We start from the raw sequence: 14,708 nt of genomic DNA, 5'->3' as shown, positions 1-14,708 counted from the left end.
TACCAATTTTCAACATAGCGAGAACGATGTCCTGACGTTTCGGAGCCGAAGTACCAGATGCACGGGACCGCTAGCTAGGGTACTTAAACACCACAATAAAGGCTGGTAAGGGTTTCATTTCGCCTGCCGGTGGCAAACGTCCACCGGATGACACACTCGTAGAGAACAGCGACCCTGCCAACACAAAGATTCCAGTGGGCATTAGCTAAGGCATTCTTCCCAGGCTTCAGAAACCAGCGTAGCCTCGACGTCGATGCCAAGAGAGTCACGCTGTCGGTTTCACAGCGCATGTCACGCTCTGTGAGACGAAATCTGTTGCCTTCCGATCCTAAAAAGATCCTTAAGACGAGTATGCAAAACAGCCACAGCTGAGATTCCTCTGGTCAGCGAACGCGCTTGGCACGTTTCCATTTCCTGGGAGAATTTTTTTTTTTTTCTGGAAAGTGTCAGTTTTCTCATTTGATAAAAATGCATTACAGTGTGCTGGGTGGCCGTATTCGCCAAGCTGCACGAGAACAATGCAAACAAGTGAGATAGCATTCAAGGATGAACTGCGGAACACAGGCCCTGGTGTGATGAAAGGGGGACCTTGACAGTGAGCGGATTTTTCCAGACTACTTTACTCGCTGTGCAGAGAGGTGTTAGACTAAAGTCTGGGCTCAGCGAAAGAAGCCAGGTCCTTTATCATGGAAATCTCTTCTGTCACCACTGGCTCAGCGCACAAAGGCTATTTCCATGAGCAAACATACAAATCACACACACACACATACACAAACATACAAATCACACACACACACACACACACAGGCACAAAGACACAGGCACACCGGCATTCCCAAACTACACACATGCACTCACACACACACACACACACACACACACACAGAGGCACAAAGACACAGGCACACCGGCATTCCCACACTACACACATGCACTCACACACAGACACACAGAAACACACACACACACACAGTTGTAAGGAAAGACCAAGGAAGTTCCCACACACTCACTCACACACACACACACACACAGTTGTAAGGAAAGAGCAAGGAAGTTCCTACACACTCACACACACACACACAGTTGTAAGGAAAGAGCCATATGGGCCCACACACTCACTCATACACACACAAGCGCACACACACACACACACACACAGTTGTAAGGAAAGAGCCAGGAAGTACTCACACTCGCACACTCGCACACTCACACACTCACACACTCACACACTCACACACACACACACACACACTCACACACTCACACACACACACACACACACACACACACTCACACACACACACACACACACACACACACACACACACACACTCACACACTCACACACACACACACACACACTCACACACTCACACACACACACACACACACACACACACTCACACACACCCACACAGTTACACACACTCACACATACTCACACACACTCACACACACACACACACACACACACACACTCACACACACTCACACACACACACACACATCCACACAGTTACACACACTCACACATACTCACACACACTCACACACACACACACACACACACACACACACACTCACACACTCACACACACACACACACACACACACACACACACACACACCCACACAGTTACACACACTCACACATACTCACACACACTCACACACACACACACACACACACACACACTCACACACACTCACACACACACACACACATCCACACAGTTACACACACTCACACACACTCACACACACTCACACACACCCACACACACACACACACACTCACACACACCCACACACACACACACACACACACACGCACTCACCACGAATCTCTCCAGGCCGGTCCCGCCGGCGTTGCCCACGAAGATGCCGGAGCTGGCCTCGAAGCGCAGACGTCCGGCGCCCCGCTGGAAGGCCACGCGGTGGTACTCCTCGCAGTCCATGTACAGCCGCACCTCGTGGCCCTCCACCGTCAGCGTGAAGCGGCTCCAGCGGTTGGACATGTCGGGCACCTTGAAGGACGCCACGGCCTGCGAGCGCGAGGACCCCCGCTCGCTGTAGTACAGGATGATGCGCTGCGTCTGGTCCTCCACCGGCGTCAGCGCCAGGCCCAGGTACACCAGCTTCTGGAAGGCGTCGGTGACGGCGAACAGCACGCCGCCGCGCGCCCCGGCCGGCTTCACCGTCACCGCCACCGCGAAGTCGCGGAAGAAGGGGTCCGGCACGAAGGTCTTGGTCAGCCGGCCCACGTTGGCGTCCGGCCCGAAGCTGTAGGCCGGGAAGCCCTCGTAGCCCGTGATGAAGGAGACGGACGGCGGGAGGGGCACCCCGATCAGCTCCGTCAGGTCCAGGTGGGCGGTCGAGCCCCGCTCTGCGAGAGAGACACACCGGAGAGAGAGAGCTGAGCACACGGTCGCGCGCGTCTTCAGACACTGGGTTCGAACCAAGCGGGCCAAAAACCGGGATTTGTTTTCGAGGTGCATTTCCTGCGTCTTGATGAGAAACAAGCGCCACTGTGGTTAGCGTGAGCCCCCCCTTCCAATGGTAACAACATGGTAAAAATACAGTCAATATTTCTTTCCCACAGGAAAATGTGTTTTTTCTTAATCTAACGTCTCATCCATGTGCAGTTTCTGTTGAGCCCTTGCTCAAGGGCCCTACAGTTGTGTGGATTGTATTGTGACTACACTGGGACTTGAACCACCAACCTTCCAGGTCCCAGTCGTGTACCTTAGCCACTAGGCTACAGGCTGCCGCCAAACAGTGAAAGCTCTATGTCCCTACAGTCTTTTTCAGACCCAGCAGTCCTTCAGAAGGAGAGCAATCCCTGAACAATACCAATAATCTCCCCTCCCTCACTGGGGACTGGGGGTTTGGAGTTTAAATTCAGGGCTACAGTCATACCCACACCACTGACTAACACAGCTACACACACACGCACGCACACACTCACACACACACACACACATATGCGCACACACACACACGCACACACACACAGCTGGCATCAAAGGGAGAGAGGAAAATGGGTCTGCCTATTAAACTAATTGCGCTATTATTAGACGCTTTTTCACTGGGACCCAGTAAGCCCATTCATCCCCATTAGCAGCTGTCCCTCACCAACAGCAACCGAGCCGAGGCCCCCTCACGGGCGGCCTCAGATCTGCCTGCGTAAACACGCACTCATTTACCTCCCAAAGAGAAAAGAGAAAATCAAGCCCTGCTGAAGAAAACAGCTCAAGCTAGGTTTTGAAACCACTGGTAGCTGGTTGACCGGTTCAGACCAGCTCCCAGCTTGACATCGTTAGTCCAGCTCCAGCTATGTTTTGAAAAAGCTAGTAACTGATCATTTCAAGCTGGTCATAGCTGGATTTTACAACAGAGTGTACAATAAACGGAGCTAAGAGGGTGGACTCGACCGACTCAGGTCTCGTACCAGGTTTTGGTATGGTTCTGACACACACACACACACACACACACACACCCTTCGCTGTTTTCACTTGTAACACTTCAGGTCTCCCCAGGTGACCTGCTGACCAGACCTGGGTTCAAACAGTATTTGTTTTGGATTCAAATACTTTCCTGCGTTTGACTAAGGGTGCCTGGCATATAGGAACAAATTAAATGATCCCGAAACTCATCCTTGCAGGCTCAAATGCACCAGGCAACATCAACAGAGCACAGAAAAGTATTTATGGAATCCAAAACAAATACTATTTGAACCCAGGTCTGCTGCTGACACAGCTTCATACACCCAGACACACACACACACACACACACACACACACACTTGTGCATTAACACTCCCCCCTACCCCCTCATACATTGTCACAACATTCAGAGCTAGACCAACAGGCCAAATGCAGGAATGAATCACACACACACACACACACACACACCCCAAACCCACATCCACCCCGACCCAAACACGCGACCCGTCGCCCCATTAACGACCCACTGCACACCTCCCTCCTCCTCCACCTCAATTCCACAGGCCGCCATCCTTTCATCTCCCGGCTATTCCTTCCCCCCCCCACCCCCCCTTCAATGGAGCTCCTGTTCCAGGCAAACCTGCCCCCCTCCCCACCCCCCCTTCAATGGAGCTCCTGTTCCAGGCAAACCTGCCCCCCTCCCCGCGATCTGTCACTTTCGCTAAGTGGAAGAGCGCAATTATTTAAGGAGTGGAACCCCCCTCGGCGCGCCGGACGCCCCCGGACGCCTCCGCGTTCCCCCCGCCCCGCCCCGCCCCGGCCCTCCACACATGGCGTCCATTAGACGGCACGCCGCCCAAACAGTCCTCTCTTCTGCGGAAGGGGAGGGTAGGGGGGACGATCCCCGGGGCAGCTGGCTCACATTAACATGGACTAACGTGTGCGCAATGCAGAGCCCGGCCCAGTAGATCAGCAGGGCCCAGTTCAGCACTGCGGGCCGGCCTCTCTCTGTGCTGGGAACTGCACACAGCTCGGGCCCTTTGGGGGATTTGGGTCACACTTTTATCTGAAGGCTCCTACATAAGAGCTCTGTGTATACGACTCCTTCATAAGCACTACATAGCACATTCATAAACACTACATGCAGTAAGCGTTCATAAGCGCAATTGTCCATAACCGACACAAGGATCATTGTATCAGTTCACTTGGTGATGTCATGGTAATGTCATGCGCTGTATCAATGTTGACATACTGTAACACACCATTGAAATAAGTGCTTATGAATGCTTATGTTGATCTTATGAATGTGCTATGCAGTGCTCAGGAAGGAATTATATAGCTCTTGTGTAGGAGCCTTCAAATGAAGTGTTACCTGAATTTGTAAGGTGTTGTAAAGTTCCCAGCTGTGCTGACTGGTCGTTGCGGATGACCTGGGCCATGACTTCTGCGGCCATCTTGTCTGATTCCAGATGCTTACCCGAGACTGACACACGCAAAATGGCCTCTCTGTTTTGCGAGTAAACAGTCACGCTGCCCTGGGTTTTAAAAAACCAAAAGTCCAAATCAAACTCGCTGAACTCGCCCCAATTCACCCGAGGTGCTGAATCCACAGAACAGGCCCACCGATAAGAATCTGAGTGCAGCCTTATGTTGTACAGATCTGGCATGATTAGGGTCAATAATCACCATCAGCGGTGCGCACAGGACCGCAGATTGTGAGCAGATTTTTTTGGTGTCAGCGTTTTGAAAACTTCCAAGTGTTACACCGCAGAGTGCAACACGGAAGGAACACAGTCAGCGTTTACACATCACAGGTGCATGGAATTATAAACCTAGTCAGCAATATGTAATTTGTACTCTTTTTGCTTGGAAAAACATATTTATTTGTACCCAACGTGAACATTACTGTACTTTCAGGGTATATTTGGGAAATTTGATCCTTGAAGAACAAAAATGTACCTCCACTGTCACTTTAATTCTGAGAGTGAAGGTACTAAAATACAAACTGGCTCACACTTTTGTCCCTACAAACCACACACCCCTGCACAGTCTGCACAGTGGCAACACCGAGGCAATTACCAGCCACGGGCTCTCTGAACCCAAGGTCAGCGGTCCGACCACTTCCTGCTAATCGACTCGCTCCTGAAATGACTGCAAGATGCTGGCAGCTCACTCACACACTCACTCACACACTCACACACTCACACACACACTCACACACACTCACACACACACTCACGCACACACTCATGCACACACTCACGCACACACTCACACACTCACTCACACACTCACACACACTCACACACACTCACACACACACTCACACTCACTCACACACTCACACACACACTCACACACACACTCTCAAACACACGACAAAACGTCAACCGGGATTGCGTTTGGTCCCTTACTTACTGGTCAAAGTCCACCCAGTTTGGATGTGGCACTCTCTTTATGATTCCCCGTGGTTGGCCCAGTCTCGTTTCCTTCCCAACAGAGCTGGCAGTGAGGGAGGCCAACACAATCCCCCCCCCACCCCCCCCCAGTCTTTAAACAAATCAAGAAGTCTGGCGATTAGTGGGCAGAGTTACATAACGCTAGTCTGGGATGGGGCCCTTACTGTATGTGAAGTGGGGAAAAAAGAGAAAAGAGGAAAGAGAAAAGAAAGTAAACACAGGCCTGTCACTGTCTCTGGCCTGTCTGAAGGCACTTTGTGTTCAGGGGCATCACTCAGCCCACTGCCCTGAGTCTGACAGCGACCGAAAAGATCCAGAGATATTGCTTCAGTGTGCGGTGGAAGAAAACAATTATTTACTGAAACACAAGCCATGCCAAGGTCTTATGGGTAATGTGCTCCTTCTGAACCTACAGGACTTTGCCTCTGTGTGCGTGTGTGAGAGTGTGTGAGTTTGCGTGGGTGAGTGAGAGTGTTTGTGTGTGTGAGTTTGCGTGGGTGCATGTGTGTGAGTTTGCGTGCGAGTGAGAGTATTTGTGTGGGAGTTTGCATGGGTGTGAGTTTGCATGTGAGTTTGCATGCATGTGTGTGAGAGTGTTTGTGTGTGAGTTTGCGTGCGTGAGAGTGTTTGTATGTGTGAGTCTGCGTGTGTGTGAGAGTGTTTGTGTGGATGAGTTTGCATGCGTGTGAGAGTGTTTGCATGGATAAGTTTGTGTGCGTGTGAGTGTGTGTGTGTGAGCTTGCGTGCGTGTGAGTGTGTGAGTGTGTGTGTGTGTGAGCTTGTGTGCGTGTGAGTGTGTGTGTGTGTGTGTGTGTGTGAGCTTGTGTGCGTGTGAGTGTGTGTGTGTGAGCTTGTGTGCGTGTGAGTGTGCGTGTGAGTGTGTGTGTGAGCTTGCGTACGTGTGAGTGTGTGTGTGAGTGTGTGTGTGTGAGCTTGCGTGCGTGTGAGTGTGTGTGTGTGTGAGCTTGTGTGCGTGTGAGTGTGTGTGTGGGTGTGTGCCTGCGTGGGTGTGTTTCTCTGTGAGAAACTCGCTCATTTCTCACACAGGGCGGGCGAACTGGCAGGTCGCTGCCCGGGGGTGGAGGGGTGTGTAATCCGTCTTTAACTGCCCAGACTAACAATGCGCCCTGGCCTTGCCAGCGTTTGGCTGGGAAGTGAGATGCATGCCGTCTGGGCAGGAGTGGCGGCCTCCAAGGCCGGCCTGGGCCCTGTGCACAAGCGCCTTCTCCCGAACTGACCCGATAACGCCGGTAAAATGGGCTGCTTATGGAACGCACAATGCCACAATGGCTCCCGGCTGGAGAGCGGCGCTCCCTGGAAGCGGACTCACGTTATCGGAACGGGAAGTCCACTGACGCTAAGTCTGTGACGTCTGTCTCACTGCACACATCCTGCTACTCTCAGAAATAAAGGTATGAAAAGTGCTTAAACAGGCACAAATGCTCGTCTCTGCGCCGGTCTCTAGGTACATGAAAGTGTACCCCTCGCCCTCACCCCTAGCAGATCACACTAATTACTTCTCCCTCCTGGCTGAAGAATTGTCCTAATTGGCAATTCTAGGTGGTTATACCGGGGAGGACTTTTACTTTCTGAACCTGGATTTTGCACCTCTGATCCTGTGTGTTCAGGGCCCCTGCACAGTACCAAAGTACTACATTACATTTGTCAATTTCCATGACAGGAAAACCGTGCATTGATCAGACCTGGGTCAAAAACGTAATTGTTTTTGATTCAAATGCTTTTCTGTGCTCGATTGATCTTGCCTGGCGCAACTAAGCCAACTCAGAGGACCAGAATGTGGGAGTTTGCACTTTTTGAGAGTATTTCATAGTTTCCAATACACCAGACAAGCTCAGTAAAGCGTAGAAAAGCATTTGAATTTGTATTGATTTACCCAAATGAGTGCATACCACACGTCAGGGAGGCTCGAAAATTACATTTTTGTTCTTCCAAACAAAACAGGTGCAAATTAATTACGTACAGCTGGCTAGGGGTACAACCTTATGTACCTATAGGGAACAACCACAGCGACAAGCATTTGTACCTTTTCAGGTACTTTTCGTACCTTTATTTCTGAGAGTGTGGTGACTGCACCCCCGTCCCCCCCGGTAGCCAATGGGAGGGCTCTAAAACAATGTCGGAGGCGGGGCCTAGACGTCCCAGTTCCCGGGGCTCCAGGAGAGCCGATAATCCTATTACCGTCACATCATGTGACCGCGATCTGCACCGGGGTCGCGCCGCGGAGAAACTCTCCTCAATTAGACACATTAAAGGGCGCACATTAAAGGCCCATCGTGACCTCGTTAAAAAAAAAAAAAAAAAAACACATTAAAGGACACGTTAAACAAAAGCACTGAAATGAGTGCACTGATCAAATCACGCCGCAATCACGACTCTCTGTACGTCTGACACCACGACCCGCGAGCGCTGCGAAATTAGGCAGTGGACGTTCCTCAGGGACTTACTTTCTGACCTGATCTTAATTTTCTTAATCTGCTTTTCAGCTCCCGGTTGTTCTGTAATATGCAACTCGGTGGGTGGCTCGGATTTCAGCACTCTCCCTTGCTCCACTTCACTCTGCCTCCTTCATCTTGCTCTCTCGGCGCGTGTGGAGGCATAAAAGCCTGCCCGTGCTACGCTAAATTAACCCCCTGCGTAATTTACAGAAGTCCGAATATTCACTGGTCACGCTGACAACCCTCCCACATACTGTACGGACAAATAAACTCGACACACTACACGGCAAAGCGGAGTTTTCACTGCTAACGATGCGGCCAAAAAAAGCAATAACATAAAACAAATCTAATCGACTGCAGATAGTTTTTTCTCATTTTTCCTCACCAGATAAGCACCATTGCAGCCCCACTGGCTTTGCATTGCAGGGAAAACAGTGAGCTTTCCTGGGCTTTTGTCCCCAGAGAGTGACCCCCCGGGCTGGGTTCTGCCTGCAGGCAGACTGCACACAGACTCACTCACCGTTCCTCCACATCTTCAGGGGTCTTTTCTTCGGCGCGCGGTTGTCGCCCGCGCTCCCGGCGCCCGGGGTGACGGCCTCTCGGGACGGGGTCCCCGCGGCGGCCTGCGCTAACGTGCTAACGGCGGCGGTCGCCGTGGTGACGGGGGCCGCGGTGGTCTGGCCCCGGAAGAACCAGCCCCACCACTGGGCGGAGACGCAGACCGGCCCGCAGAGGAGCAGCAGGAGGCCGACGCGCAGAGGAAGGGCCCCGGCCATCCTCACACAGATCCAGGGGCACGGTCCGAGAGCCAGGGGGGTTGGGTGGAACCGGGGAACCGGTCAACAAAGTGTGCTGCCTCTGTTATCTTATCCTCCACGGAAAGCCCTCTCTCTCTCTCTCTCTCTCTCTCTCTCTCGCGCGCAGTCCTGTCCTGTCCTGTCGTGTCCTGTCCGTTCACCCGGTTAACGACTGGCCCCACAGCTCCAGAGAACCAGCATTCGCATTCAGCCGGGGGGTCTTCAAAGGGCAGGTCAAGCACGCTGCCACACTGCTGCACTGCGCTCCGCTCTGTGAGACTCCAGGGACCGGAATGAGGTTTGTTAAGCAAATGTGCCTCGATCCTCCTCCACCCCCACCCTCAACCCCCCCCCCCCCCCTTTCTCCCGCACCTTTTATGATGTAAATGAACAGGGCAGCGCAACTCAGAAGGAGTCGCCTGATTCGGACCAACCAGAGGTCCCACCGGCCAGCCTACTACAACGGACTTCCTCCTGACATTGGCTTTCGCGCTCCTCTTCCCGTCCGTGATTGAGTTATTTCATTGAGCTTTTAAGGACGTTCAGGGTTTTTTTCCTTTGTGGCGATGTTGGAAGTTATCAAAAAGTAAATAAAGTCTCTCTGAAGGCAAGCCAGGCAGGGTCACACTGGACTGAGGGAGTGTCTGCCGCGTGAGCAAAACAGGAATTCTACAACTACAACATCTCAAAGAGCTACATAAACTACCGTGCGATGTCTCACAAAAAAGCACACTACTTAACCTCCTAAGAACTTCAAATGAGGACATTACATTTTGGCTTCCCTGAGCTCAATACACAATTTGCAAGTAGATGCATAAATTTCACTTCTGAATTTTGTGCAGGCAAAATTAAGGCCATCCATGACTCTCACTGCTGTTGATAAGACACTGCACTGCAAAAACCAAAATATACGTATTTTAGTACTTTTATTGAGAAATGTTTTTTTTGGTTTTTGCAGCCGTAACCCGTCCAAGTTACAACGTCCAAGTTTGTCGCGGGCGAGCGCAAATGCACACACGTACAGATTACACGCGTGTGCGTGTCGCCCATTCGCACCGTCGTGTATTCACGGAGAGGTTCACCGAGCGTTCGAAGGCCCGGTCGCACCACAGCGCTGCCTCTCCGTGTGATGTGGCCTGCCTGTGACCTCATCATGAGGTCCGCTCCACAACCACTGCGGCCAAACGGGACACCGGCTCTCCCCCGAACCGTGCACTTACAGTCACAAAACCAGAGGTTTCACGACCGTCTGGACCACAAAACAAAAACAGAAAATATGTAAAACAAGAGGACTTAACATCAAATTTTCCCAAATGCACCCTGAGAGTACAGTAATGTTCTCTTTGGGTACAAAGGAGTATGTTTCCCAAACAAAATAAGGGACAAATTAATTATATATCGCTGGCTAGGAGAGTACAATTTTATGTACCAATCGGGTAACACCCCAGCTACAAACATTTGTACCTTTTTAGGCACTTTTCAGACCTTTATTTCTGAGAGAGCGCACAGGCTCGTAAACACCGCAGGGCAAATGGACGTTCGGTCTTTAGTAAATCCACAACAGGTCAGCGCTGATGAAATATGACAGGAAGCCAATTATGGGATGTTGTGTGGACAGTGTAGCGAGGGCCTCCGTGCACCCTGCCCCCCCCCCCCCCCCCTCGTACCCTTGGACCCCGGCCAAGCGCCCCCCGAAGGCCGGTTTGATTAGAAGGCGCCGCCCTGCCCCGGCACTGATGAAACGCCATCACCGGCCACACCGAGCCTCCCGGCCCCCAAATCACAGCCAATCCCTCATCCGCCCCACTTACCCCGTCCCCAGCCCCGCGCTGCCCCTCATTGTCAGCGCCAAGGCCGCCCGACACACTGTCTCCTCTCTCTCCCTCTCTCTCTCGCTCTCTCTCTCTCTCTCTCTCTCCTCTCTCTCTCTCCTCTCTCTCTCCTCTCTCTCTCTCCCTCTCTCTCTCTCTCTCCTCTCTCTCTCCCTCTCTCTCTCTCTCCCTCTCTCTCTCTCTCTCCTCTCCCTCTCTCTCTCTCTCTCTCTCTCTCTTGCGCTCTCTCTTTCTCTCTCTGTGGCCGTGTGAGCTTTTGTTTTTCCCCCCTGTGTGTAAACTCTCTTCTCCCTGATTACAGCGTACCCTCGACTGGGCGCTCTGCACCAGCGCTAAAGGGCCAGGACAGCCCAGATACACACACACACACACACTCTAAGAAATAAAGGTACGAAAAAGTTCCTAAAAAGGTACAAATGCTAGTCGCTGTGGCGGTACCTTATACACCTAGCCAGCGATATAGTATAATGAACTCGTACCTTCTTCGCTTGGAAAACGTACTCATTTGTACCCAAAGAGGACACAACTGTACTGTCAGGGTGCTGTCATTTGTGAAATCTGATCCGTGAAGAACAGAAATGCACCTCCACCGTCGCTTGTGTGGGGGGCACCTTGAACCTCGAGGGATTCCTTCTGGAAGTGTGACAGCGGCAGGGCGGGGGCGGGTTATCTCCGGCCCCCCCCCAGAGCTCCAAGGCCGGCCCCCGGCACGCTATCTCCGCCCCCCCCCCCCCCGTTCGGCCCTGGGCCCTTTGAAGGCCGGCTGAGATCCGGGACCGGGAGAGCTGCTGGCTCTCTGGTGCCACTCCGGGGGCCAGAACAAGCCCGCCTTTGTCGCAGCGCCCCGGTCTCGCCCCGACCGCTGGGCCGTGGAGAGCTGGCAAGCCGCGTGCTGCGCTCAAATGTTTCTGTTCCTGCTCAGGAACCCCCCCGACATTCTGTGTGTTACCCTGTGCTTTCTGCTCCGTACATTCTAAAAGAATGGTTCCAGTAGGAACCCTGTGTTACCACTGAAGATACCACTATCTAGTTTGAGGGCTCTTTGAGGGGCAAAACGATTCTTTTTTTAAAGGAGTTTTCACACTTCACACCTTTGGTAGAGGGTTCCAGAAAGAACTACAATGTTCTTTATGGAATCAAGCTAAATAACCCTTTTTTTCTAAGAGTGCATGGTCCCGGTCCAGTTGTTAATGGGATGCTTCTCTGGATAAATTATCTGATAGAAATGAACAGATAGAGCAGTGGTGTCCAGTCTTATCCGAAAAGGGCCAGTGAGGGCACAGGTTTTTGCTTTAAACCAGCACCAGGACACCTGACTCTACTTATCCAGGTGTTGACTGAAGACTGTTGTTAGTTAATTAGTTGAATTTGAATCCGGTGTCTCTAAGGTGCCGGGCTAAAACAAAACCCACACCCACACCCACATACAGTCGGCCATTTTGAGATGAGATTGCCACCCCTGAGATAGATCATCCACAGGCCGGCTTATAGCTATGGTAACGATTATGAGATGAGGTCCTGCTCTTTGGCTGTAATGTATCATGAGAAAAAAAATCACAAAATGAAGTATCACAAATGGAATCCCATAAACATATGCTATCCATATCCCATTTCAGCGTAGCCGCCCCACACAGCATAACTTCTGTAATAATGACATTTTTTATCGTTTCCTCCTTCCCCAACCGAAACCATATCTCCCACACTGCAAGAAATACAGTACTTCAGTCTCACATATGGACTTATATGTGTCTAAAGAAGACAACACATTGCCAATAAGGTGGGGCAGTTTGACTCATTGACATTTGGCAATGAGGTAAAAAAGCAAACAGTGACTTAAAACAAGCTAATATTTTCTACTCGAGAGAAAAAAAAGAAGATTGTAACTAAATGAGAAATGAGAAAACTACTCTTTTTGCCGTGGAGACAGCCGGCCGGTGTGAGATGAGAGTGCATCCACAGAGTGGAGTGGAGTGGAGTGGAGTGGAGTGCATCCACAGCAGAAAGCCGGCTCGCGATATCGCACGGTCCGCTTGGCGGCACACAGCCTCGGGAGACGGTCCGGAATGAGAGGCATGTGCGCTGAGCGCAGGTGAGTGAGAGATCAGGTGTCCACCGTTCCCGATCACAGGACACATGCCCTTGTTCGGGGAGTACAGTCCATCAGGAGCCTGAATGCCTACGCTCTCCGGAATAAAGCCCCGAAAAGTGGCTAAAAACGTACTAATGCTTGTCCCAGGGGCGATACCCTATAGGTAGATACCACTGTACCCCTAGCCAGCAATTTATAATTAATTTGTATCTTTTTTGCTTGGGAAACTTACTCATTTGTACCCCAAGAGAATATTACCGTACTTTCAGGGTGCATTAGGGAAATTCGATCCGTAAGAAAAAAAATGTAGCTCAACTGTCACTTTATTTCTGACAGGGTAACAACAAAATCATCCACCCCAGATATCACGTGCCTCATACAGGTCTCACATGCAAGGCGTTGCCACATTGTGGAATGGACGTCATGCTCGACTGAGAAGAGATTACATTTTAAAAATGTATCTTAACGTTTCTGAAGAAAAACATAACAGTGCATAGCTTTAACCGAGCCATGCACACATGCTTTACTTTAAAGAGAATTTTTAAAAGTGAAACAGGGGATGTCCATAAACCTAAAGCCTTGGGAAAAAAAGCCTTTATTTCAAAGCCAATCCCCTGTCAGTTGTGTCCGCATGTACGGAGTGAGGGAAGGCTGAGTTTAACGCACGCACGGGAATTGTGATCAAAGGCTAGCGCCACAAAACCCGAATACGTGGGTGATACGTTCATTCTCGGCATCGTGAGCCGAGTCGGGATTAGCAACTGTCCTAAGTAAATAGGTTATGCAGTGTATTATACCATACCAGCCGTGAAACACAGTACTATGGTGTTTGGATACTAGGAGCCAGGACACACCCGCACCAGATGGACAGCGGAGCTACGAGAGAGGTTAAACGGCCAGTCTGAAGCTTTTACGGGCAGTTCTGTTCAACGTGATCCATAAAACGAGGGTCTTGGAAACCTTTTTTTCCAATCTCAAGACTTGCCAACGGGATAAGACCATTTCACTTGTCAGGCAAACGTTAACTTAAAACAACCTAAGATTTTCTACTTGAGAGAGAGAAAGAGAGAGAGAGAGGGAGAGAGAGAGATAAAAAAGATCTTAAGTCTCATTACAAGGCTGAAGCGCGTGCTAAGACGAGTCACTCTCTGCGGCGTTCTGTTCAACAAGCGATCCATAAAACCGGGCTCTTGAAGTGGAAAACGTTTTCCTTGTCTAGGATACAGTCCCTCTCTCTGCCCGTAAACTGTCCCGGTTTAACGGGCTCGACGGACCTCATCTGCGAGTGAAAACGAGGCCAGCGGCCGCGGCCTCCGCCCGGGGTGAATCAGGAGAAGGAGGAGGAAGAGGAGGCTCCCTCTGGAATCTCGCCGCCGCTAACGAGAGCGGACTCTCGCCGTGCACTCCTCCTCCTCCTCCTCCTCCTCCCCCCCGCGTTCGTCAACACAGACGGGAGGTGCCGGGTCACCACACTCACTCACTTCACAGCGACCGCGAACACAAACGGATCGAGCGATCGTCCAGCTCCATCAAGCGGCGAGACCCGGAATGCCGAAGAAATGTCAAACTCCGCTCCTTCATAAACTCCGCCTCGGGCTGAGCACTGTAGCGTCGTCTTCCACACGCACG

The 14,708-nt window shown here is 51.4% G+C and overlaps 1 protein-coding gene across 3 annotated transcripts in view; it reads right to left on the bottom strand.

Annotated features, from left to right (window-relative positions):
* LOC133126482 (collagen alpha-1(XV) chain-like) overlaps positions 1-14,708 on the bottom strand; it is a 97,190-nt gene that overhangs the window by 44,353 nt on the left and 38,129 nt on the right. For all 3 annotated transcript variants that reach the window (XM_061238752.1, XM_061238755.1, XM_061238753.1), the window contains exon 7: positions 1,839-2,386. In XM_061238752.1, the coding sequence (XP_061094736.1) occupies positions 1,839-2,386 (548 nt within the window). The remainder of the gene's footprint in view (positions 1-1,838; positions 2,387-14,708) is intronic.

This window comes from Conger conger, chromosome 4 (genome assembly GCF_963514075.1).
Source record: "Conger conger chromosome 4, fConCon1.1, whole genome shotgun sequence".
Taxonomy (NCBI): Eukaryota; Metazoa; Chordata; class Actinopteri; order Anguilliformes; family Congridae; genus Conger; species Conger conger.
The sequence above is the reverse complement of the archived record's forward strand: the minus strand, read 5'-3'. Positions and strand labels throughout refer to the sequence as shown.